This window comes from Pseudonaja textilis, chromosome 13 (assembly GCF_049901715.1).
Source record: "Pseudonaja textilis isolate UNSWEBS1 chromosome 13, rPseTex1.2, whole genome shotgun sequence".
Lineage (NCBI taxonomy): Eukaryota > Metazoa > Chordata > Lepidosauria > Squamata > Elapidae > Pseudonaja > Pseudonaja textilis.
This window is the reverse complement of record NC_142002.1, coordinates 13,327,931-13,355,885: the sequence shown is the minus strand read 5'-3', so window position 1 is coordinate 13,355,885 and position 27,955 is coordinate 13,327,931. Positions and strand designations below refer to the sequence as shown.

The 27,955-nt window shown below is 38.3% G+C and overlaps 2 protein-coding genes across 4 annotated transcripts in view; one reads left to right on the top strand and one right to left on the bottom strand.

The window, feature by feature from the left end:
• The window catches only part of FAM227B (family with sequence similarity 227 member B), a 75,650-nt gene that overhangs the window by 35,790 nt on the left and 11,905 nt on the right, over positions 1 to 27,955 (bottom strand). The window contains exon 1 of one of the 3 annotated variants that reach the window (XR_015745113.1): positions 3,918 to 3,997. The exons of the other annotated variants lie outside the window; for them this stretch is intronic. The gene's annotated coding sequence lies outside the window, so the exon portion shown is untranslated. Of the gene's footprint in view, positions 1 to 3,917; positions 3,998 to 27,955 lie in introns of those variants that run through there. 3 annotated transcript variants of the gene reach the window in all.
• On the top strand, positions 312 to 27,185 carry FGF7 (fibroblast growth factor 7). The gene is made up of 4 exons (XM_026709880.2): positions 312 to 453; positions 959 to 1,553; positions 24,284 to 24,387; positions 26,044 to 27,185. Exons 2-4 carry the CDS (start codon positions 1,268 to 1,270, stop codon positions 26,236 to 26,238), a joined length of 585 nt encoding a protein of 194 aa, XP_026565665.1. The 5' UTR covers positions 312 to 453; positions 959 to 1,267; the 3' UTR covers positions 26,239 to 27,185.

Here is a 27,955-nt window from a genome sequence, read left to right as displayed (position 1 = left end):
AACCAAAGAATTCAGGATTCTAGAAGATTTGAGACCCATGGCATCAACCACAGTCTTAGCACCTTCTGATGACTACAGAATTCCACTCAGCATTTACTTTTCCTTCCTGTATTCCACTGACAGCTGACTGGTTATGTCCTAATTGCTTCCAAGAGAGGTCAGCAAAGGTTTTCCTTAAAAAAAAAAATTACTTCTAAATAAGCTAAAGACAACACATTCACTCTCTCTCTCTCTCTCTCTCACTCCTTCGCTCCCCCATGCGCATAAACACACACACACAAGTGTATAGGCACACACCCTCTTGCGCATGTTGATTTATGGAAACAATTATGATCCCGTCGCAGTCTTCTCCGAGCTAGGAAAGTTTGGAGCTACAGTAGAGCCTCTCATGTTGCAAAAGGCAAACGGGAGAAATGGAATACTTGTGCGTCCGGCTGTTATCAACAGGAGCAAGTAAGTTATCTGTCTTCTTTGAAAACTTCACCAAAGAGTGCTCTTAGCTGCTAACAGTTTCCTGTCCTCACCAATTCTGTAATATCGGAGGCAACGGTCCTGACAGTTTCTTAAGAGCCAGCAGCAATAAATCTGTGTACTTGTGTGTGCATGGAGTGTGGAGTGAGTAAAAAAAAAAAAATAGGGAGAGGTGTTTTATGCAGTGCTCCTGATATTTACAACTGGGTTATAGGAGCCAGCCTGTGAGAATTTCCTAACGTAATAAGGTGGGTGAAGCAATCAAATGATAAGGGGTTGAAGAGTGGCTTTCTGCATCTAAAGTCTGGCAACTGAGCTGAAAAGAGAAGCCAGCCAAACAGGGCTATCAGACGCTGAAGAGCGTCCCAGACCATGGCTAACGTGCCTGCATAAACATTTTGCCTTCTTAACTGTTTTATTCATTTGCTTATGTAATGACCCTAATTATTTAGGCGTACCAATTTCCTGATAAACCTTTTCCTTTCAGCACGAGCAGTGAATATGAGTAGTGAAAGAAGTGACAGCAGCTGAAGGTACTGCAACCTCTTTCTTTGAAGGAGATCCTGGCTAGAGGATATTTAAAGGGCCGATTCTCTCTAACAGACCAATATTTGAAGAGAAGGTTTGTTTTCTGTTTGTTTGCAAGTTTGCAAGAGGAAGCACAGCCGCTGGTTAAGTCACTTTACAAATCCAGGGAAAAAACAAGAGGACAGGTCAATGACCAAGGAACGACGAGCTACTGAAGACGGATTTTTTTCATTATGTTGTTCGTGAGCACCCAGAATACTGCACTATAATGCACAAATGGATATTGACATGGATCCTGCCAACTTTGTTCAACAGATCGTATCTTTACATTATCTTCCTGGTGGGCGCTCTATCCTTAGCTTGCAATGACATGAACCCAGAGCAAATGGCTACAAATGTGAACTGTTCCTCCCCGGAGCGACATACTAGAAGCTACGATTATATGGAAGGGGGGAATGTGAGAGTCAGAAGGCTGTTCTGCCGAACTCAGTGGTACGTCAAGATTGACAAGAGGGGCAAAATCAAAGGAGGACGAGATCTTAACAACAACTACAGTAAGTACCCTCTTTTCTACAAATGTGGACTGAAAACTCAGGCCGTCGTAATCCGTTGCTTTGGGCTAAGTAAATGAGGACAGGAGATACTGGCTATGCTAGCAATTAAACATTTTCCTTTGAATCGTATGACAAGGGCATTTAATCCTGATTTATCTAAAAGCCATCATTTTAAATAATATGTTTCCACTATGTTACAGATCTGCTAATGTATTGCTTACAGCTGGAAACTATTAGCAGAGAAAGCCCAATATAACAAGTGAATTAAGGCTGGTATGCATTAAGGTCTCCGAATTGTACAGCTCGGATGGGATTTTAGGGTTGAAATACAAGCTCCCTATAAGATATTGGCCTGGAGTTTTTAAACAGTCGTATCAACACTTGACCGCAAGTCAAATTTAAAGAGGGGAAGAGGTCATGATAAACTACATATTGGAAAAATTATCCTGATAGTTTACTAAACTGAAATGGATTGTGAATATAATAAAAATGCAATGCTTTTTTTTGACAATCAACATTTTTTCCCATAGCTGAACCTTATTTTAAAATCTACAAGAGAACTGATAAATAAGTATTTTAAGTCCAATTTTTATTCCTTTTTTTATTGTTAAATCCTGAAATGCACTTTTAGCGTCTTGCTAATATTAATAGTTTTATACCAGATGGCATAATTTATTTTAAAAAATAAATTTAAAGGAAAAGGGTACAAGGGAAGCATAGATCAGTAATTCTTTTACTTATATTTAACATTGACTTGAGCAAGTCAAAAGTATATTCTACTCAGTTCTGCATCAAAAAAATTATGCCATCCGGCAAATTGATAACATTCTATAACTTACCTGTCTTTTAAAACTGATTCCTATATTAGCTCAGGTCATTACTACATGGGATCAATTACTAGGAATAGATAAAATCTTAGTATAGGAACTTCAAACCAAAATAAGCCATTTTTATTCAGACCTTCTGGAATCTCCCACTGCCTTGCCATATCAAAATACATAAAAGTAACACAACTTGTATCTCTATTTTCGTTCCTCAATTCCTACAATATTGAAAGTAAGCTATAATCATGTTTTATTTCTTCACTATTTACCTCCTATTTCTTTAGATGGATTTCTAGCACCTCATAGTGACCAATAATGATACAAAATATACTTTACTTCAATCTCTCTTGGTCAAGTAGTAAGCGCTCAGTTGGATCATATGGCTCTTTTTAAAAGTGTGTACGCCTAAAATAACTGAGTCTTTTTATATGGGCTAAAAGATTGAAATTCAGGAAGCCAACAGACCAACTGCAGGATAAAAAGACCAGAATTAACAATTTATCATGTAATACATCACAAACACAGTACACACGAAGGTGTGTTGGTAGGTCCATTGGTCTGAAGTCAACGGAGCTGTATTTACTTCAGCCTTATATTATTACTCTCCATTGTATCTTGCCATATAGTTAAAACATACATAATTGAAAAAAGAAGACCAGGATTAGATCAAAAGGGAGGACTCTACCCCTCCAACTTTAGGAAAATATTCATTAAAATAAGTTGATTAACATAGTTATCCAAAACGTACTGGATCAATCACAGTGATGTCAAAGTCTCATATTCAAAATCAGTGTTTTGAATTCAGAATTCCAAAACTTTAAAGTTCCTCTGAAGGACATTAACAGAGAGACTGCGAGGGAGAGAGATTGGGGGGCAACCTCCCCACTAATGAAACTGGCCACAAAATCTTTACCTGCATGAGCTGGAATTCTGGATGGTGAAACTGGGTCCTGGGTTTGAATGCCCACTTTTGGTGGGACTGATCTGGTACAGACTTGTGTGTGTGTGTGTGTGTGAATTTATAATTTCATTCTAATTCATTGAAATCTAGTTGATTTCAGGTAACATGGGGCTGCAAGTGTGAGGAGAAAATCAAACTGTGATTGCATAATGTACAATTGATGAGAGTGTAGAATAAGAGATACGGTGACTAGACAAGTGATGCTTCTCAGCTGCATCCCACCCTTGGCTCCCCACAGAAGGCTCTAGTCCGTGTCCAAAACCTAATCCAAACTGTACTTCTTAGTCTACCACTCTATTAACATTTCAGGGATTCCACAGTTACAAGCAAACGTCTGTACAATATTGGTATTCCAATAGTATTCCTGGAAAAGGATGTTGGTAGAAATGGATGCTGAATGTAGTCTTCGCTCTCTCTGCTCCAACCCTCAATCCTATCTTAAGACTCCCTTTCCGGTGTTCCAAAACATATTGTCTCTCTATGTGTGTTCGTGTGTGTATACGTATGTATAACTTCAACCTTATTCCTGAAATAAGGGCAGTGTAGGAAAGCAATGGAGAGACAAGCCCCTTAACTTACTTTTTTCTGCTCAGATAATGAACATCCCCTTCCATTAAGACGGTCGCATTCTTGAATAGCTTCTCTTCATCTCTCCGGACAAAGACACCGTAGGTTTCATCTCCGGGGGCATTAAATGTGTCCCACTATAGAGGGTGTCATGTGATTCCTACTCTGGTGTTCATGGTTCCACTGGGATTAATAATTAATAGAAATAAAGGCCACCCCTTTGGAGTATCTAACTTCTTTTCTTTGGTCAACAGGGTATCCATTGGGTAGATATGTATCTCAGTAAGAACAGATTTTTTTTTTAGTTTTGTTTCCAGATCTATCCAGTAGTGAAGTATCTTCACTACTGCAATTACTTGTAGACTGTTTAATAATCAAAGATTATCTTATTTCTATTCTATAACCCAAATCATTCAATTGTTTCCTTATTCAGAATCAGGCAATTGAATGAGGTTTCAGAATGAGAATTATCCAGAATCTCATTATTATCACATGAGAGATGCCATTATCTCTACACAGCTTCCTTGTCCAGGTCTTTATTTAAATGTAAAAATACCTTCCATAACTTTTACATTCAGAGCTTTCCTTGACCTATACAAACATACACATACACGAAGGCTCACTCCCTTGTCTAGGTGTGGCCTTTCCTAATTTCTCATGCCTGCTCGGCCAGCTGCTCTTCTGGCTTTCTGTCTCTCAAATTCCTCCATAAAGTCTACCCTATGAATAAGGGTTTTAGCTATAATTTCCTATTTAAATTTATATATCTCTGAAGGTGTGAATTTTTTTTTTCCTCTATCATTTTTGTGTTTATGAACTTGGGGTGTGTGTTACGTGCTTTTGAGTCACTGTTGACTCCTGGCCACTACCCAGACATATTCCTGCAGTTTTCTTGGCAAGTTTTTGGTAGTAAGTGGTTGGAGGTGGGTCGTATCAATTTAGCTACTAGTGCAACTTTCTCCAACTTGATTTTCTGTCGAGGAGTTGAGATTACTGGTTCCAGCATTCCCATTGCTGGGAATCCTGGAAACTATAACTTCAATACATCATGAGGATAACAAGTGCTAATAATCTAAGTGCTAGAGCTCACTGTAACTACATAGCCAAAAAGGCATTAAGAGTTGTTAACCTACATAGCTTTTTCTCTGGTAATATCACACTACTAACTAGAGCATACAAAACATTTGCCAGACCAATACTCAAATACAGTTCATCAGCCTGGAACCCACATTACGTATCTGATATTGACACAGTTGAAAAAGTCCAGAAATATTTCACAAGAAGAGTTCTCCACTCCTCTACTCGTTGTAGAATACCTTATGCCACCAGACTTGAAATTCTAGACCTAGAAAAACTAGAACTAGATTTTTGGTCTGATCTAAGTATAGTATATAAAATTATATATTTCAATGTCCTACCTGTCAATGAATACTTCAGCTTCAACCATAACAATACCAGAGCACACAATAGATACAAACTTATGGTAAACTGTGCCAAACTTGATTGCAGGAAATACGACTTCAGCAACAGAGGGGTCAATGTCTGGAATACTCTACCTGACTCTGTGGTTTCTTCCCCCAAACCCAAAAACTTTAACCTTAGACTTTCTATTACTGACCTCATCCCTTTCCTAAGAGATCTGTAGGGGGGCATGCATAAGCGCACCAACGTGCCTACCGTCCCTGTCCTATTGTTTCTTTTATTTTTCTTATATGTTCTTGTATTCATAACTATGTTTATCCTTATACCTATTATCTTGCAAGTGATTGACAAAATAAATAAAATAAAAGTAAAAAAATAAAAATAAAACAGTTGAAGTGACATTAATATATCATTAGCAGTTCTGCCCTGTCCGAAGGGTTCCCACAGTCCTGGAAGTACAGATTTCAAAACAAACCTGTTTCCTCTCTTATTGCTGGATGGACCAAATATGTTTCTATTCTCACTTAGAATAATTCATTTGCATATTTCCTCTAAGGTGCAGGTGTCCAACCATGGAAACTTTAAGACTTGTGGACTTCAACTCCCAGAAGTCCTCAGCCATTATAGGGAATTCTGGGAGTTGAAGTCCACAAGTCTTAAAGTTGCCAAGGTTGGACACCCCTGGTCTAAGTCTTGTCCACACAGCTGCCCAGAGAGGCCAATGGAAGATTCCACAACTCAGAAGGCTCCATGTACAATCAAGTCTACAAAAATGTTACTAGTGTCAACCTTTATTTCTTTTCACTCAACATCTGAATTATAACATATCCATTGAGCTTCCTTTTTTAAAAGTCAGCCCTTGAAAGGGAATTCAACCTGACCATTTCTTGTATTTTCAAATGAATGTTTATTTTTCTAATATTGTAAGCTAGTCTAGCCAATATCCTGGGTGAAGGTTCTGTTGAATGTCTTGTTAAGGCATCCAGCACAATATACCAAAACCAATTTGTCTGCTTCAACCGTGTGCTTTAAATGAACAGAGGCTGAAAGTGTGACATCATTGCTATCAACAGGCCTGGATTTTCTCATGATTAAAGTGACAGATTCCTAAAGCTGGAAACATGTGGGAGGTTTCTGTTTTCAGTTAGACTGGTTTAAAGCAAAGTGTACAGGATGATATTTATCCATAACAAAGTTGTGCATTTTTGATTTCGCACCCACATAAAAATGCATAGTTGAACCATTAATATATAAAATGTATGTGAGAGAGAAACCTTTATCACACACTTTTAGGCACTGCACAAAATAAATAGCAGATCTAAGCCCATTGTTTCTAACCTAGAATGTCCGAAATTGAACATCAGCGCTTGCTGCTAAAAGAAGAATGTCTAAAATGCACATCTCTTTCTGTAATTATTATACTCCTTTGATATCCTAATAATATATATTCTACATATCTTTGTATCCATTATACAAAGCGGGTGTTGACTTCAACCCTCATAAATTACAGAAAAATGCAATCTTATGAGAAAATAACAGAACAGCAAATGACATCATCATCCAGTATGAAATGACAGTGCTCTGTATTTGATTATATATATTTCATTCTAATGTTTTGTATTCTTTTGAGCAATGAGAAATAACTAAGCTATAGTTGTCACATTCAATTGTCACAAGCTTCATTTTTAATAAGGACATTGTTAAAATTTGAAAGAAGTAGTCCCGCTCCATTTTTCAATATTTCGAAAAGCCATTTACATGATTGCTAGTGTAATTTTTGTTAATCAGAGACATGAGATCCTAGCCAATCAGGAATCAGATACACAACCTGACATATAACATATGTGGTTATGACGCCTGCACAAATGATAATTTAGCAAGCTGGGAACCAGACAGCCCACTGAAAATACAGTAAAGTTTTGGTTGATTGACCAGGAATGTAAAATAACTAAGGCATTTAATGCATATAGTTGCTTTCAGCCTGCTGATCATATTCATAAATAATCTCTGCAAGAACCACCTGAAAACTGATCAGTTCTGCAAAGCAGAACCCTCAGATCAACGTAAATGATCAGTTGACAAGTTTAATTGTCACTGAAGCAGTGGTTCACAGTACACGGTGGTTTATAAAACAATGATCTGCATGGGAGAGTTCATAGAAATAAAACTTATCTTTAATGTCATCCCAATGGTTATTATCTAAAGTATGCAAAAGTAAATCTTAATATACCTGGAATACTTTGGAACCAGGACTGGGTTGAGAGAGAGAGAATGACTGGCCCAAGGCACCCAACTGCTTTTCACAGCTAAGGCAGGACTAGAACTCAAAGCCTCCTGGTTTCTAGCGCTCTTAACCACTATCAAGTATCAATTTATGAAGTAGTGACTCAATGGCTGGTCAAACTTTGGCTTCTATTTTATTTAGTCAGTTTCCTTATTTTTAATCTGTAAACTGGATTTCTCCAAACGTGGCAACTTTAAGGCATGTGGTCTTTACAACACCCAGAATTCCCCCACCAGCATGTCTTAAATTCCCCAGTCTTAAAGTTGCCAAGTTTGGAGGTCTCTGCTATAAACTATTGTGCATATACAGACATGTGTTCAGATTGGCAGAAATATACCTTTAGGCCATGAAGAGTTTGTGCAAGCTTCTGAACACTTCGGGGTCCAGAGAAACTTAGCATTTGTTCTAGATTTACCCACTACTATAAACTTTGGCATACAACTGGAACTAACATAACAACTCAGTCTTGTAATGGCCCTCACAGAGAAGCCAGGAGGGTGTGGGATCTTGCATAAGAACGCACAGCTCCAGCTACCTTTTGGGAATGGAGCACTTGCAGTGCCACACACAGCCTGCAGCATTGCTCTCCCGGGAGATGCTTTGGTTCCAGCATTGCTCAAATTTGCATGGATTTTATTAGGCCATAGAGCCATGTAGGTCAGCCAAGTAGCATATTTATCGGATGGGGTTTGGAATTTTTTTTTTTTTCTGGCAAGAAGGGCCTTCTCACTTGCCAGTATTATGATGGATTGCCCTTTGGGGCTTTGCTGCAATTTCTCCTTAAACCAGAAGATGCATCCATCCGGAAAGGAGGGCTTGAATGGCATGAAATGCCACCAAACCCCATCCGATAAATATACGACTTCAATTGTGTAGAATTCATGAAAATCCCTAATCGGGTCTCCTGAGAACCTGATTTACCATAGCTTTCACTCTGGGAATGAGTACAAAGAAATCTGTGCAATCATGGGATAATCATAAACAGCTCTCAAACTGGGCGGCAAGGATGTAAATTTCGTAGGAGATGGTGACACATAGGTCTCTTCCAAGCTTTCAGTTAGCAATACAGGCAGGAAAAAACCCTTTTGTTTTCTTAAACTTACATTTGACATTTAAGATATCATTCTAGGCTGCTGTTTAATATCCTGGAGAAAATATGAAGAAAAAAAATAGAGTGATAAGCAGCTTAAACGTCTGTGATATCTAATTCTGACTGGCACCAACGAGGACATCTATTTTTACTAACATCTTGGACAATAAATATAATGAATAATGATTGACTAGGCCACCAACAGCCTGAAAAAAAAACCACTCTGTGGTTGACATAAATCACTGCTCTTCAACTTGAGGACTAACAGCCAAAAGACACTCCCAAGGAAGACATCTGCCTCAAAATAGATGTGGGACGAAGTCTTGACCTCTTTGTGTTTGTTTTTTTCTTTTCTTTCTACTTTACACTCTCCTTTCCAATGATGGGATATTAATCAGATTTAAAAAGCCATGGTGTGTTAACCAAAAATAATTCTTTTAGAAATGTGAATTCTATCCTCCATTTTCCTTCCCTTCATACGTCATCACTGCTTGTTTCTGAATCCAAAAATAGCCAAGTGATTTCAGAGTAAAAACTAATATATGAGAGTATGATCCGTGGATGGCTAATTGTACCCAGCAGTTGCATTTTGAATGTTCTATTGCAATCATGCAGGTGACAAAAATAAATAACGTAAGATCATACGTACAAAAATTTCAGTGCAAAAAACAAAAACGCTAGAGCCTTATCTTCCCCCAAGAAATCCTCTGTTTATGTATACAAAGCTGATCATATTGTATTTCATCTTTAACTCTTCATCTTTAACATGTGAATGCTAGCATTGACCTACCATACAGAGCTAATGCCATGCTTTGCTTTGTCCTTGGTGTGTGCCTTCAAGTCAGTATTGATTTCTGGTAACTGCCTGCACCAGTCCCTGCCATTTTCCTGGCTAGATTTTCGAAAATGGTTTGTTCCTAGAGTGAGAAAGAATGACTGGTCCAAGATTCCCCCAAGTGGCTTTGTGCCTAAGGCAGGAACCAGAACAGGGATGTCAAACTCGTTGTCATCATGTGACATATTGCAACTTTTCCCCCCTTTGCTAAACTGGGGGTGAGCATGGCCAGTGCGGGATGCATCTGGCCCGTGGGCCGCGAGTTTAACACCCCTGAACTAGAACTTCGGGTCTTCCCATTTCTACGCTGGGGTCTTAAACCACTACTCCAAACTGCTCTTGATGAAAGAATTACTGAGATAAAATACGCAGTTTTTAATGTGTGCATTGATGTTCGGTACACAAGTTATATCAGAGTATTATTATAAGGAGAATCAATAGTTGAATCACAAAAGCAAATGTGGTTTATTTACTCTACCTGTCTATGCATTGCAGTGGTCGGATTCACATGTTTTACTACTACCGGTTCTGTGGGCGTGGCTTGATGGGCGTGGCAGGGGAAGGATACTGTAAAATCTCCAGTCAAAGGTGACGTTTGCAGGTTCTCCGAACTACTCAAAATTTCTGCTACCAGTTCTCCAGAACTGGTTAGAACCTGCTGAATACCACCTCTGTTACACTGATATTAATTTTGTCCTCTCTAAAGTTATTTTACATTTATTTCATTAGATTTGTATCTTACTTTCCACTTGGTGGCTCAAGGAGGCCTACAGAGTTCCCAGAGGGTTTTACTTATCTACTGTGATTATATTATATTATATTATATTATATTATATTATATTATATTATATTATATTATATTATAATTAGATTCTAGATTCCTGAGACTTTTATACTGCTACTATAGAATAGTATAAAATACTGATTTAACTGGTTTACCTTCTATTTATATTTCATCTTTTGTAAATATTTTTCTGCATATTTTTGTGGAAAGATAATCTACCATTTTTTGTTGAGCTCTGAAGACATTTATCTAATCCAGCAGGTCTCAAAAAGTGCACAGTTTTTTCATATGTGCAAAGAAATTCATAAGCTACCAACGAAATAACAGGTTAGAGACAGTACATCTTGGATGTGAAATTATAAATGGTAGAACCTTTAACTGAATCAGTCTGTGTATTAGAGAAAAGAAATTATTATTATATTGGAGTGAATCCACTTCTGTACCACCATAAACCATGATAATGAATTCAAGAATTCTTTCAATGGACAGCATCCCAAACCACCATTCTCTTCTAAGTTTCACAGGCAGACAGTAGACTAAAATATGTGGGTGGTGCTGGCATAAAAGGCGTGATTAGGGTAGCCAAAGGATGCAGTAATTCAATCCACCCTTCGGAGGCTTCTGCCACAAACATTCAATAGACATTTGAGCTGTGCTCTTCGCATACAAAGGAAAGTGGTGAATCTTGGTCATGGAGAGGTCTCGGTGTGTTCTATTACCGGGGGTCTCCAAACTTAACAATTTATGACTTGTGGACTTCAACTCCCAGAATTCCTCAAGCCCGCAAGTCTTTAGAGTTGTCAAGTTTGCCCACTATTCAATACCTATAAAGATTATGGGTGTACTTTTGGATATTTTCCAGATTTAGTTGGATTTTAAAACTAAACCTTCTACAAAACAGATATTGGATATCTCTTATTGTTGTCAAGAACTCAGACTCAAATCCTTGGCAGGCCTTTTCTCAACCAAAACAAGTCCCTTCAAAATCATTGTTCCCCTTATATTAGCAGTGACTCTCCACTTCTAATGTCATTACTTGTCCTCTTTTATTTTTGCTTCTTGTTTTCATTGACTTCATCTTTAAGCCTCCAACACCCCCCAAAAAAGATTCCATAAAAATATTTAATCAGCTCTGGTGATTTGTGTCATGTCACAGCACCTAACAGAATCTCTCTGGCAAAACTTCTCCAGCTGTTTTCCCATAATTTAGTCACAAAAGAAGAGGGCTGTTTGCTTTTTCAGGCCACAGAAAAAAACCTATTTTGCATGAAAGATCACCTTTTAAAATTCTATTCTATTTTTAATTTGTTTGTGGAAAACTCCAGAAAACACTGGCAGCAATTTCTGAATAAGTACCTGCCTGTTTTCTGTTAGGCAAAATGCCAGTCAGACATGCTTTCATGTTTGATTCCCTTACACTTCTACCCTTTCAAAATACGAAATGCTTGAAAACATTAGAGAAAATGAATCCTGCACTTATTATTATTTTATTTGTAACTTGCTGTTCCAAATAAGCAAAGCCCATTCAAGGCAGTATACAAAAACAAAAAAAAAAAAAAGAGAGAGAAAATATAACTTTATTGATCCAGGAGAAATGCAGGGAGTGAGGCTGCACGTGGAAAATTTGATTAGCAATATAATGGCTACTTAATGTAACCTTTCTGAAATACTATCAATGAGTTTAGGTTCCTGAATTCTAGATCAGCCAACAGTTCTGTTTTCTTCCATAAAATCTGGGATTTAAGAATAGCTAAGCTTAGGTATTGATAATGTCCTTAAATCCAATATCTGGAGGCTCTCAGGGGAAGGATGGGGAGGAACAGACTTTAGACAGTAGAGTAGAGTAGAGTAGAGTAGAGTAGAGTAGAGTAGAGTAGAGTAGAGTAGAATAGAATAGAATAGAATAGAATAGACCTTGTAGGTCTTCTAGTCCAGCTCCCTGCTTAAGCAGGAGAACCTATATAATCTCAGTGGTTTTGGGTTTCTAGCCGCAGCCCAAATGATTCCAGGAAAATTCCTTCTTTGACTTTGAATTGGGGTTGTATTCTCCTGCTCAAAGGTAGGCTCACAATTTGGAAACTCTCCTAGAACCACAGCTGCTGCTCAAGGAGCAGATAGCTTAGTAGCTGCAGTTAGGATAGATTTTATTTAGCCGATTCTTTTGTGTCCCGGTGGCCTTTCCTGGATTGGGATGGCCAGCTCACTGTCACTCTTGCCCCATTTACACCTCCTGTAAATGGAAGTATACTGATATGATGAAGAAACATTGTTATTTTAGGTATTACATTCATTTTCCAGGTAGAATTCAGGGGACTGGAGATCGCCGTACATAACCAGGCTCCAAATCTGGTTATCTGAAGGACTGCCTTTACAGAAAGTTTAATGAAAAGAATTGCTTCAAATTCCAAAAACAAGTTGAATCCAAAACATAACTAGCCCAAAACTAATCTTCCTTTCCTTGATCCCTATTTTTAATTATAAGCTATTTAATCTTAAAGTGTTAACTCTTTAGAATATGTATCACCTTCAATCATTTACATCATAAACTGGAACAGATTTAACATTCTGTACAATGTAACCAGCTAAACCTGTATGTCTTTTATTGTAATATAGCTAAAGGATGATAGACTAAGAAATTAGTGGGGAGAAACACAATGAAAAGTTAGAGCATGACTCAAGCAAAGTGAATAAATATGCTGGAAATAGACTCATTCCTAACAACACTGAATTTAATTCATATTTTCATACCTCTTTAACATCCTCTGATAGCGAACAGTGTCAGGAAAAAAATTAAGTCATGTAAGAATAATCAAGAAGTTCAGAAAGTAAGTTTTAAAAAGTGCAAGTTTAAGACAGCACAAAATACCTAACTAAGAATGCTTTTACAAAAGGGTACAGAGTCTGGGATAAAAATGAAACAAATGACAAAATTAGATTACGATAATCTGAAGCCAATAAGGGCAAAGAAGATTACTCTAGGAGTGGAGAGAGGGAATTTTTAGATGCAACCCTGTAACACAAAATAACTATTTTATCAAGCTGATTGATACGTTATGAAGGGTGCGTTGTTGGCATTTTCAACAAAAAATAACATTCCCTGGTATATTGTAAGGCCAAATTCCAAATAATGCTAATGAAAACCAATAACTGATATAAACTGCTGTCCGAGGAAGATGTCTCCCAGAAGACAAGTCAGTGGAACTGTAGCTTAAGCATGGACATGGATGAAAGCAACAAACTTCCTCACCCACAAAGATCTCAACCACTGGCTCCCTAAATGTGCTAAGAAATATACAGCTCCTACAATCTTTAAGTGTAAGGGAGTGGAGAAGTCACAGCTTCTTCCAACCTGGCAGTTCGAAAGCATGTAAAAATGCAAGTAGAAAAATAGGGACCACTTTGGTGGGAAGGTCACAGCATTCCTTGCACCTTCAGCATTTAATCATGCTGGCCACATGACCACGTAGACGTTTTTAGACAGTGCTGGCTCTTTGGCTTTGTTTCAGAGATGAGCACTGCCCCCTAGAGCCAGAAACGACTAGCACGTAGGTGCTTACCTTAGAATCTTTAACCTGAGCCTCTGGTGGACAGCATATACCCAACTACATAACCAGCTGAGCCCAGCTGCTGGATTGTAAGAAAGCAGGCTCCAGAAAATGCAACACAAGAACCTTGGAATTGATTTTAGGAGGGTTAATTTCTTAGGCTTATTCTAAATATGCTGGCTTAAGGACAGCTGCTGACCTCACATGCCCCTATAATGGCTACGTTGATGTAAAAACCTGTTATATCAGTCCAACATAGGTTCATTCTGAAGAACCTCCAGCTGGAAATACTGGTCCCTCTTCATCCCTGGAATGCCTCATCAGCTTTGAACAGTCAAGAAAACCTTTTAAGAAGTCTCTGAGAATAGTCAAATGGCTTGATCACTACGGAGAGGGATGACAAGGAAAGAATACTTCCAAAGAGCTGCAGGCATTCATGGTGATTAGGAAGAAAGTCCGTGTGTTCTGTTGAACAGGACAGTATAGCAGAGGAGAATCAGGATGACATTCTAAATGCATGCCCCGCAAAATAAGGATACGCTGGGGAAAATTTATTAGTGGGGAAATATGTAACATTTCAAGGTGGATGGTTTTAGCAAGGAAGCACAAAGAGATGCAAAATGGCAGGGGACAGACTTAAGATGAATGAAACACGATAAACAGAGCAAACACCAAATAGAGAGAATCAACTCTCCCTAAAATCAGATAATTTCCCCCTAGAGCGTGGGAAGTAGATGTGGTGTGTGTAAGTAGGGTTGGTGCATAATTAGGATTAGGGCTTTGGGGCAAACTCAGCAGATAGAAACCCAGCTCTGAATCTCCCACTAATGGGGGCCAATCCAGTCCAACTGAAAGCATTTTCTTTCTGGAAAACAGCAACGGAATTATTCTGCTGGCTATGCAGTTCAGGAGGAGGAGGAGGAGGAGGAACAGTTCTTTCAGCACACTGAAATTGTTTGCAAATCTTTTAAGTCTTGCAGCTCCCACAAAGGAAGGAAGCTGTAGTGTTGCTGTGGTGGTGAGTAATGGAGAATAGCTGAAGGCTCACCAGGAGATGCATTCTCCAACGCTTCCTCATTCTGTGAACACGGAGAACACATCCATTATCTCGCCAAAGTGGTTGGTGGTCTGCGTTAGTCAGAAAGCTCGTTGCAATCTATTGAATGCGGGTGCCAGCTGAAGTTCATACTTGATACACTTATACCTACAGCACGCAGTCTGGGAATTATAAGAGTTGCCTTCTCTGGCACATCTGAAGAACATCAAATTGAGGAAAACTGACACTCCAGCGTTGGCTCAGAATCAGCCATCCGATGCCAAGGCTGCACTTCCATTTTGAGCGGGCTGCTTGTAGCCCTGTTCGTGGGGAGTTCAGTCTCCTGCATTTGCAAATGCAACCCCGACTGTTATTAAGAGGCTGAGTCGTGCCCCCAGGCAGCCATTTGTATGCAAATTGGAAAGAAAGATGAAACTTGGAAGGCCTCCTTAGAAAAATGTTGTAATTGCTAGGCTGCGACAATTAGTGTTGTTTACTTTCTTTTCCTCTGCCTGTATTTTGCAAAGCAATGTGGTTAGATACCAAACAAAAAGAAAAGCTCCTGGAGGAATGAATGGTGGAGCCAAAGTAACTCGAAACTTTCTTCCTTTTTTTGCAAGCACCCAAGTCATGCAAACTAAGTTAAGTAACTCTATACTACTCCCAGCAGAAGGTTTTAGGGATTTTGTTATAATTTTCTCCCTTCCAGACATCCCATTAAACCATATATGTAGATGACTAGGCGGAGCCCGAGGGAGGGGTCAAATGCATCATAAGTCGTGAGTTCCCTCACACCCACAAGAAATCTAAGTCCAGCCCACCTCGAATGCCTTAATGATTTTTGTAGAGAGCTTAAACTTGCAACAAATCTTTATATTCATTAGAGCTGCCTGAATCTCCTGATTTCTCCAGCGCTTGACCATAAATATATTTGCATACCTCCACAAAAATGGATACATTGGGAGGGATCCCACCATTTTACGAGAATTTACAACAATTACCTACTGCTTTACGTGATAAGTTGACATTATTATGGGCTTGTTCTGGAGCCGATCATCAGGAATATATCTCTCTCGCTACGCATATGTGTACTGTGCACTAAAGGTTGTATTTATATGGTTCCTGGTTGTGTGTAGCTTTTAGTTATTAATTATTGTGCCCACAACCAGGAACCATACAAATACATGTAGAACAGTCCAATATGTTGCGGACCCTTTAGAAGCCGAGTGGTTCCAGTACAGATTTTGCTCTCACCATGGCAAGTAGGAAATTAATTTCATAAACGTGCTAGTTAGCAATAGCATTTCAGAGCTATTTTGCATGTACACTGAGTGCTTCTGCACTGGACACAAATTCCTTGTGTGTCTATTCTATTCTAAGTCTATTTTTTTACTTTTTTTTAAAGACGAACACTAACAAACATAAACATAAAACACCAACATAAAACCATCTTCCAAAATACAGCGTGTCAGTTGGTACATTTCTTTTGTGCAATGTCATAACATCAACAGTCTTACCCTTTCAAACATACATTCATATTACATAAATCAACTATACATATTATATCATATTATACAGTATTATTATTATATCATCATTAGACTCAACTACAAATTAACATGATTCTTATCGAGCAAATCTCAGTTTTAACCAATCTGAGAACATACAATTCATTTCATTTTATTCATTACATTATATTATCTTGCATATCATACCATTTTAATTCTTATTCTATTCTTATTCTTATTCCATTCCATTCAATTCCTGATGTTTTGTAGTTTGCCACGGTAATATTTTCAAGTTGTAATGAGAAATACCTCAGAGGTAGCATTTGGGATTTTCTCACTGTTCAGTAGCTGTTCTTTCAATGCAAATCACTCCCAAAAAGTGAGTTCTAAGTAGCTACTGAAGTCTTTCCAGTTTTTAGCTTAAAATCACTCTCACCAATTGCCAATTAACCATTTATCTTCAGGAAATATGTAAGGGCGTGCAATTGATTTCTCACCTGCCTTACATCTGCAAGACTTCCATGTGTTTTAATCCTACTTTATTGCCCCAAATGCTTCTAAATAAAAAGCAAGCATTTTCTCTCTTGTTTACTTCAAATGTTATTTATAGCAGCTGGTCAACATTAAGTAGGCAAATTTTGATTTGGAAATAAAGTTAACCTACATTTGTTTTAAAAGGAATTTAAAACCTCTGTAGCTTCCAATGGAATTTGCAGCCTGCCTCTGCATATTTATGATGTCTTAGTGTTCAGTCCCAAGCAGATATAGATAGACTAGTACTGAACATAATCCAGAGTAGTAAAAAACAGAATGTTGAGGTACTTGTACTAAGCTCTGACCTGAACTAAGCACCAGGTTTCTAGGACTCTGCAGTTTTTCGTATATGTCTATTTATAAGCTGTGATCTTTATAACAGTTTTATGTCAGACATGGGAACACATGGCCGCCAAAACTTTGTTGATTGACGTTCTCAAGAGCTCTACCCAACCAGACCAGTGATAAGGAATGCCAGGTATAAATAAAGGAGAATATTTGTAGCTCAGGCTTGAAATGAGGGGTCCTTGATGGACTCTGAGTTTGGTGGTTTTCTTGCAGACATTTCATTACACAAACTAGGTAATATCATCAGTGCACTGATGATGAGTGCACTGATGATGTTACCTACCTGGTTTGGGTAATGAAATATGCACAAAAAAACAACCAAGCTCAGAGATCATAAAGGACCCCTCAATGCTGGTTATGGCAGTTCAATAATATCATGATATAAAGTGGTCTTTTTTTAACCTCTAGAGGAAATAACTAAAAAAATGAGAACCTATGGTTCTTGTGACAAAGCAGGTAGCAGGGCCAAATAATTGACCAAGCCTAATTAAGTCAATTTATCTTTTAAAAGCAAAAGAATAAGAAGGTGTCCCTGAATGTTGGAAAAACATGCACACCTTACCAGCTTTTTAAGGGATCTTAAAGAAGTTATGTACATTTCCACACTTCATTGGATTTTCCTCTTGAGATGGGTTGAAGCTTAGAAGCTTCAGAAAAACCAGGCATAATTCCCGATGCTTTACTGACAATAACATGGATTCTGCATGAACCTGCATTTGGATGCAAGAATCAGACTTTATGTGCGGTAAAATATATTTTGTTGCATGTACTTTTCTCAATATTTTTATTTTAAATTAAAACCTTAACAGCCATAAAAGCTACAGGATTGGTACAACCTTTTCACTTGTGCCACACTGAGAGTTATATGTAAGATGGACAGAAACGAATCAAGGAGTGATCCAACTTAGAACTACGGAGGAATTTCCTGGCAGTTAGAACTCATCATCAGTGGAATGACTTGCCTTCAGAATGACTTGTGGGTGATCCATCACTGGAGGTTTTTCAGGAAATTGGACAATTATTTGACTGAAATGGTATAGAATTTTCTGTCTGGGCAGGGGGTGTAATTAGAAGACCTCCAAGATTGTTTCCAACTCAGTTACTTTGTTACTTGATGACCAGCTTTGCACACAAGGATTACTTGGTTGAACGTTAGCCAGTCTCTTATATACGTCTACGTGCTATTGCTACGATTTTTACAGGAAAGATTCCGTTCCACAGAAGCTCATTAGCAAAATCTGATTCTGTTATCTTGCAGCTACTATTCCCCCTCTACTTCCAAATGTTTTCCTGGCCATTACACATTTCAAAACCAGCTTCCTTTTGTTGCCTTTCTAAGTCAGGCAGAGGAAATGAACAAGGTACCTTGCAGGGGGGGGAAAACTAGAGAGGCAAAGCCAACTGGTGGTTTTCTGTCGGCTTTAAGGTGATGAAAGCTACTGCTGTCTGAGGTCAGCACATGTGATCTGCACCCTTCAAGTCTGTGCGAGTGAAATCAAAGTGGTTAGAAAATCAGAGACACGAGGAAACGCCATATAGCTCATGACAGCTGGAAACACATGCTGCCAGGCTGGGGGAAATTGTTGCTTGTGTTCTCGGCATTAGTCTACATGTAATTTAATAGACTATTTTCTGCTGCTTTTCGGTTTGGAAAACAGCTGTTCCCCAATCCCTGCCTCTCAGTGGTTGATCTGATACTTTAGGAAAAGGAGATTGGTGCCTGCTAATGTCATAACCAGAGATTTTCTAACTCCTTTGCAGTCCTTGGTTAGTACAACATTCAGGAATGTCAGCTGCAATTATCCTAGCTTCCAGGTAAGAGAATTTCAGCAGTTATCACAGTTCTAAGATATTCTGTGATGCATTTATTTTATAATGTATAATGCAAGACAACAATCGTGATGAAGTGTTCCTTGTCATAGAAAGCCAGTATGGTGTAGTGTTAATGTACCAGGCTAGGAAGAAAACAATGGCAAACCAATTCTGAAATCTTGCCAAGCAAATTGCCCTTGTCCAGGCAGTCAGAAGAAGTCAACGCTCACTTGAAGACACATGCATGCACACACACACCAAACACAAACTTACCCAAACAAAGAGAGAAAGAGCTTTCTGCAGCCCACGTGAAACCAAGACCATTTGTGTTCAGTTTGGTTTAGAGAAAATCCCGTAATTCCATTCTAACATCATAATCTAAAGCAAATTCTGGGACATCCACACAGCCAGCAGTGCGAGATGAACCACACTCACTGACTGGGTTCGCACACTGGGCAAGCCAAACATGTGATCCATGTCATTCGGACTGATCGTACTGTATGAATTCCCACGCTGTAATTTTAAACCATGGTTTATAGCTGACCCTCTGTTGCAAATCCAGGGAATTATATGGCATCCAATAAGCCACTGTTAAAGAAACTATAACTTGGCACAATGGGTTTATTAGGCCAGTAGAAGGCAGCTTCAATACATTTATGGACCTCATGATAATTCTAACTTGTAGCTTTATTTCTAAACGTTTCTAAATATTCCCTCGCCCCAATTTTCAAATTATATTGCTGCTCTATATGACCATGAGTGTATAATCTTTACTATTCTAGGGTGCCAATTATCATCTACTGTTAGAGACAAGTCTGTAGCAACACTGAAATGAACACAAGTTGGTTTGTAAGCTAGACTTCATTACAGGTAGTCCTCGACTTATGACCACATTTTTGTTGCTAAGCAAATCAGTTGTTAAATGAATCACTTCAGTGATTAAGTTAGTAACATGGTTGTTAAGTGAATCTGGCTTCCCCATTGACTTTGCTTGTCAGAAGGTCTCAAAAGGGGATTAGATGACCCTGGGACACGGCAACTTGTCATAAATATGAGCCAGTTGCCAAGCATCCAAATTTTGATCAGGAGACCATGGGAATGCTGCGACCAAGTGTGAAAAACGATCATAAATCACTTTTTCCAAAGCTATTATAACTTTGAATGGTCACTAAACGAACTTTGTTAAGTCAGGGATTACCTGAATTGTACTTTGGATTTCTTGCACCAAGCTTAACTTACTCTGTAGCCAACACTTGTTTGCTTCCTCTTTCTGGAAGCAAGAAAACATGGAAATGAATGGAAAATGATTGGAACCTAAGAAATCAAGGAAGCATCCTGAAAAGTAACTGGCCAGTGCAATTCCTAAAACAAGAAGTCGGTTAAAAGCTATCTTTATCTGCTGGGTATTCTGAGTTATGATTAAAGAACACCGAGCTGTATTATCTAATGTTTGTGTAAAGGGGAATAATTGTTATGCTGAGGGCTAATTTGCATTACTGTTGACAAGCAGTGCTTAGTCCATCCTTCTGTATCATCGGGGATTTTATGCTGACTCACCTGGTGCAGCTGCAATACAACTGCATAGCAAATAAACTGGTTTTCTACAGTTTGGTTGCTCTGGCTGCTTCCCCCCATCCTTCTAACATAAACACACCATGGGATGGCTCATTCGAGATTTCAAGGACAAGATAAAGATTCTCATGTTTAAAGAGGGAGAATACTGTAGAATTGTTGAACGTGGCAATTCTGAACAGCAGTGAATCTATATTATTGCCATTTCTTAAAGCAGTTAGGCCTGTAACAATTGTTTTTAAGTTAGAATGTCAAGGGGGGGGGGAAGGAAGGAAGGAAGGAAGGAAGGAAGGAAGGAAGGAAGGAAGGAAGGAAGAAGAAATTTTGAATATGTCAGAGAAACTGGTACAACTAAGGGCTCGATGATACACGAGGAGAGAAAGTTGGAAATTAGCCAGTATATTTGACAATAATATTACTAACCTTGTATCATATTACTTTTTAGAAATGTTATACGGAATAGAATTCATGATTGCCAGACCTGCGTTAGGATAGCTTCCAATGTACTTCTAAGATAGCTTATAGGCACTGTATATCCATAATTGCTTTTTACTTCAATGAAAGAGACAGTGATTAGCCAAATGTATTTTGTACATGAATGTCTATGTCTGTGTGGAAATCAGTAAAATATATTGGAATACCTCAACAAGAATGCCCTTTTTGCCTGGCTGTTTCTACTTTACCAGTAAAGGAGGATATATTTGTAGCTCAGGGTTGAAATCAGGGGTCCTTGGTGCTCTCTGAGCTTGGTTGTTTTCTTGCAGACGTCTCATTACCGATGTAGGTAATGTCATCAGTGTTAGTAAGGAGTGGGGTTTGCTCTCAGTTTATATTCTAACGCAACTAAAGCAAGCTGCTAAAATATAAACTGAAAGCAAACCCCACTCTTACTAGCACTGATGACGTTGGGTAATGAAATGTCTGCAAAAAAACAACCAAGCTCAGAGACTACCAAGGACGCCTTGTTTCTACCTCAGCTGTGTAAAAGTTATATTGCAAACATCAAATCTTTGGTAAAATACTTAAGGTACAAACTTGCACTAAAAAAGGAACTATGACTACACCTAGAAGTATTCTATATTCAAAGAATAATAGCATCCTTATAATCTCTGAAGATATCTGCATAGAATATTCCTTTGGTATGCTTAGATTCTTATCTAAATATTGAAATGAAGGCCACATGTATACTTTTTAAAAACTCTTTAACACTAAATGAATAATAGCATCCTGAAAATGAATCATGGAACAAGATGATCGCTTAAGCATCTTTCATTAAACTATAAGCAAATGCATTTAGAACAGCATTAACCTCCTTCTTCCTTCTTCATATTTATTCAAATGGTTACCTGGTAAATCATCACCAAGTTTCAATGAGCTTAAAGTTGCATTTAAGATTTGCGCAGCCTCAAGTGGTTTTAAAAATCTAACGACTGCCCTCCCCAGGATGTTATATATAAATTGCTTAGCACATGCAATGTGTATACTCATACGTATGTATATATGTAAATACATAAGCTATTGAGAAATATTTGAATGTTAGTATCGTTCTTTGGAATCTGAGCAATGCCTAATATTAGGAAACTATCATTAATTCTATTGTGCTTAGCTATCATTTAAATCATTTAGGGGAGTAGATATCATTTTGTATTCAAATATATCACTTATAAATTCATTTATAAGGAGAATGACTCATAAATCAAGAAACGGCATAGCAAAGTCATTATTTTCAGGGTCATTGCTGTGAATTTTGACAACTAACCGTTCCAGAAGTAGAAAGAAATTCACATAGCTAATTAGGTATTCGGTTGTTCATTTAATCTTTCACTTTATGAGATTTTTGCCTAAATTCAAGAACAACTGCATAGCTGTACTTTAAGGGAAAAAAAGCATTGTGACATGTTTTTTAAGTTTAATTTTTAAAGAAAGATATTGATGTTTAGTTTGTCTGCCTATTTCCTCAACCTTTTCCCATGTTTGAAATTTTTTCTGTATTTGTAAAACTTATTTTAAGTAATGTCCAAAATAGGAAAAAAGTATGTTTAAACAAATAGTCTATTCCCTTTTTGCACAGCCCTTGTCAGAACTATTAACATGGACAAGGCACAGTGAGATCTATGCACCAAGGCAGGTCAGACAGTAGAAAAATCCACTGCAATTCTAGCATAGAAAACCCTTTCATAACATAGGAACACCAATTTATCAAAAACCATTAAATGGCAATGTTTCCACATCAAACTATGCCATAAATGTGATCTGAATGTCCTTGGGTTTACTTGGGGTGTGAAGTCACCCATTATAATTTATAAATCAGGGCTTAGCATATAGTATGATCTGTTGGGTAAAATGCGATTGAGCAAACATGAATTACCATAATGTGTGATCTCTGAACCTCTCTAAAACTCCTAATCCTCATCTTCATTCAAAAATCCCATCAAGCAGAATTAGACTTGGATTGCTTGTAGCAATTCATTCTCCAGGCCTGTTTCCCTGGTGGTGGAAGAATCCCATTTCAGGGGGGGAAAAAAAATTAAACTTGGAGCTTCCTAATTGTATCTTAAATGGATCTATTAAAAAAAAATAGCAGAAAGCCATGTCTCTGCATGGCACAGATTGATTTTCAGAGGTTATCAGCTTTTAATGGACATAAAGGGTCAGAAAAATACTTTTTATCTGCTTGTCGGGTTGCCGTGATCTGTTTTCCATCATTTACAAGTTCTAAAGTTAATGCTCTTGAAAAGAGCAACCCTCTAGTAAATTTCTTAAATATTCTTTTCAAGGTAAGTTTTGTTGGGGGGGATGGGGACCCTCTAATTCTGTGAATCTTTATTTAAAACCCAGTGTTCAACAGAAGTGCATTCATTTCCACTGAACAGTAACTCTAACCATAGAAGATATTTTGTTTTACAAATGATGGAGTCTAAGGATTCATTTTGGAAATGAAATCATGAACAGTGACATGAACATTTAATGTCTGCATTCACAAACTGGTGTAGAGATTAGTGCAATCAATGTATGTAATACCGGAGAACTGTGAATCAGACACCCCGTCCACAACCTTTAAAACTATGAGAAATTTTAGGTTTGTTGCCTAGGGAAAACTGTAGCCAATGTTTTATAAATAAAAAGAAACAAGTTATTTAAACAAAGCAGCTTTACAATGTCTATGGAGATTTTCTGTCACTCGGGTCATGATTGGATCCCAAAGGTGCTATTCAAAAGGCAACTGGAGATTCTTGGGTTTTATTTTTCCTTGAGGGATATGATACCACCTCTCTCCTGTCAATAATACAGTCCTTTCAGCAGCACCAAGAGAGTTCCACACCCATTTGCATTCTGATTCAGGTGACCCTGAGGACACGGATAAATCCCCAAGAAGCCTCAAGAGTACTAACAAGATGACCGCAAAGCATCCAAATCCTTCCATTCCCCACCATTCAGCCAGAACTGAAGAAGCTTCTTGGATGAGAAACAAAGTGTTTTCAAGGGGGAGGGGAACACAAGTCCAGTTGCCTTTTAGGAAAAAAAGCACCTTTGGCTCAGCTTTGTAATGTTACATCATAAAGAGAGACAAAGACACAGGTTATGGACCTCACTGTTATTTCCTGCAGGTGTTCTCGAAATACGAACGGTGGCGGTTGGAATAGTGGCAATCAAAGGAGTCGCAAGTGAATACTTTCTGGCTATGAACAAGTCTGGGAAGCTTTATGGAAAGGTACTGGCACAATTATTAGGAGCTACTTGCATTAAATGAAAAATGGGTCTGTTCCAGATTTCTTTTTTTATCAGCTGTGTTTTATACCAAGGGTCCCCAATCCCCAGGCCGTGGACCGGCCACGGTGTGCCAAAACCCGGCCCACGTAAAAAAGCAAAGCCCCATCAGGCAGCCCGTGAAACCACAACCCCACTCTGGTCCACGGAAAAACCTCTCTCTGTCGAACTGGTCCCTGGTGCCCCAAAGGCTTGGAAGTGCTATTTTATACCATATTGGCCCCAGTCCATAGGAGTTGCTAGATGACTGGTGGCTTTTATGAATGGCTCTCATTTACAGACAGTTGTACTGGAATGCAAACTTCCTGGAGATCAGAGTTTTCCCTCTTTTGACTTCATTCTCCCAGAAGCCACATTTAAAAAAAAAAAAAAGCCAAACAAAAGTCAACAGGGAGAAGACGCTGCTGGCTAGTTGATCTGTGGTTTCTTGAAAGTTTTACAATTCTGATTTACTTTACTTACCCATTTTGTTTTGGGCTCTTCTACTAACCAGCCACGCCACCCTTACCTTGCCTCGCTCCCCATTGCAGATTAAATGCTGAACTACAACTCCCAGCAGCCCATGCAATTGACTTTGTTTGCTTTGGATGACGCAGCTGTTCAGCAACATCAGGAATGATGTTGATGTATATTAGTCCTTATTAAAAAGTGTAAGGCATTTGCCTAGTCAGTGGGTACATTTTAAGTAGATTGTACTGCGCGCAGGTAGTCCTCGACTTACGACTGGTCGCTTAATGACCATTTGAAGTTACTAAAAAGGGAGACAACCTGAAGTTCCGACAGTCAAAAACCTACCCACCCCGGTCACGTGACTGCACTTCAAGTGCTTGACAACACAGTCACATCTGCAGTGTTGTGACCATGATATATGATGACCTCTGCTGAAAATCAGCTCTTATTTCTAGTTTTTGGCAAAAGCACATCATAGCGAACAATGGTTTCGCTTAACGTCCGCCGCATTCCCATTTAAAGCACAACGTTCACTTAATGGCTACTCCTACTGCAATTTGACAGATCGAATCCCACCAGACTCAAGGTTGACTCATCCTTCCATCCTTCCGAGGTGGGTAAAATGAGGACCCAGATTGTTGGGGGCAATAGGCTCACTCTGTAAACTGCTTAGAGAGGGCTGTAAAGAACTGTGAAGCAGTATATAAGTCTAACTCCTATTGCTAAGAAGGAAGGAAGGAAGGAAGGAAGGAAGGAAGGAAGGAAGGAAGGAAGGAAGGAAGGAAGGAAGGAAGGTGGGTGAAGGAAAGAAGGAAGAGCCATGGTGATGCAGTGGCTACAATGCAGCATTGCAGGCTGACTCTGCCCACTGCCAGCAGTTCGATCCTGACCAACTCAAAGTTGACTCAACCTTCCGTCCTTCCGAGATGGGTAAAATGAGGACCCAGATTGTTGGGGGCAAGAGGCTGACTTTGTAAATCGCTTTGAGAGGGCTGGGAAGCATTATGAAGCAGTATATAAGTCTAAGTGCTATTGCTATTGCTACTTACTTCAATGACAATAGGAATTTTGTGAAATAATACCCCCCCCCGCCCCCCGGCCAGGTATTCTTGGTATTCAACTGATCATCTCATTTTCTTTTAAACAACAGAAAGTGTGCAATGAAGACTGCAACTTCGTAGAACTCATTCAAGAGAATCACTATAACACCTACGCTTCAGCAAACTGGACCCACAAAGGGAAAGAAATGTACATCGCATTAAAGCAGAATGGAGCCCCTAAAAGAGGCCAAAAAACAAGCAAAGAAGACACTTCCTCCCATTTTCTTCCATTTGCAGTATCCTAATCTTATACGAACTATGGACAACCAGTTCCAGCAATATATATATATGTATATATCAAATGAGATATACATATATATGTATCATTTGAAAAAGGGACTGTTTGAAAGGAAGACAAGCTGGAATACTACTGAAAAACTGAACAAGCTGGACTTGAGCATGATGTTTTATTTTAAAGAGACTGGCTTTAAAAATAAATAAATAAAATAAATAAATAAATAAATGAAAATATACACTACAGATTTAGTAACTAAAAGTTGTAAAAAATTGTAAAGAGTTGTACGATCCTTACATTAGCATAAGAGTAGCTTTGCAGATTCTTAAATTAAATGTACCCTTTGCGCCTTGTTCATGACTTGATTATCTGATGATCTTTTATTTAAAATAAACCTATCTGCTTCGTTAAACATGGCTGCTATAATAATAATAAAGCAGATGAAAATGTTATGTAAAATATGACGGACTTGATGGCTGCTGGATTAAGTCTTCAGATGATCAAGTCAGTACGAATCGTGAAGGCTAAGCAGTATTAAATACTTCCCAGGAAAAATAAATAAATAAATAAAGGTATTAAGTATTAAAGCAAATTGAAATTGGAACACTGTGGTATTCAGACAATAAAGGTAATATGACAGATGAAAGTTGCATCACTGCAATGTATTCATATCTATCAGTAAGAATGCCTAATGCTGCTCTGAAAGATGTTACAAAATAGTGTAATATTAAATAATATTAATAAGGGAAATGTATTTCATCTCACTTTCCTCAAAATATCATTTTATGTAACGATGAAGTAAACAAAATTCAGACAACATCATAGCGGTTTTTATGTAACATAACCTAATCTTTTTATATACTTCCTGTTTGGGCATATGGCTTCTAAGTTTTTTTTTTCCAACCGATATTCATGCTTTTCTGTGGTTACAGCATTAAACTTTATTTTAAGTTATAATTGAACTTTATTGTTTTAAGTTATTTAAGTTGATGTTATTTATAAAAAAAATTATCAAGATGCATCTGTTTCATATGCTTTTAATTCCAAAGAAGTATCAAAACAGTCTGGCTTAGCAGCCCTTTCTTTTCTGCTCTTATATGACCAGACATGAAGTCTGGTACACAAAACTCCTGCCAATATGTACTGGATGAGAGACAAAAATGACAGACTGTGGCAATTCTTACAATGAAAGTTTCGGATGTAACAACCCCTGTTTGCAAAAACAAAAACAAAAAAGCAAAAAACCCCAAAACCTATGTCCCTTGCCAGTTAAGGCTGCTGCTAATATTTTGAAAGTGACAAAAGTGGCTTGAGAAGTCAAGTGAGAAAAAAAGAACTCGCCTGCCAGGACGATCCGGATCAAATATGAAGCTATCCATTCAGATGGCAAATTCCGACGGTTTAATGGAAGAAGCTCAGAATGGCCAAATCCTCGGGTGGAGAAACCAGGCGTGACATTAACTGCAAACTTTCCTCCCCTGCCCCCCACAAAGAATGGAGCCACCGTGGTGTGAGGGCCAGAAAATATGCATCACGCCTGCTCCAAATAAAAACCAGCTTCTTCCCTTGGGCTTCACAATTGGCACCACTGGTTATTTTATTTTTTTCCAAAAGGATTAATAAGCAAATGGATATGGACCAATTTTCATTCACAGCAAATGAAAAGAGTCCCTAAGGTAACATATCCAGTATTGTTCCCCATGTTATTAGATATCTTCAGAAGTCAC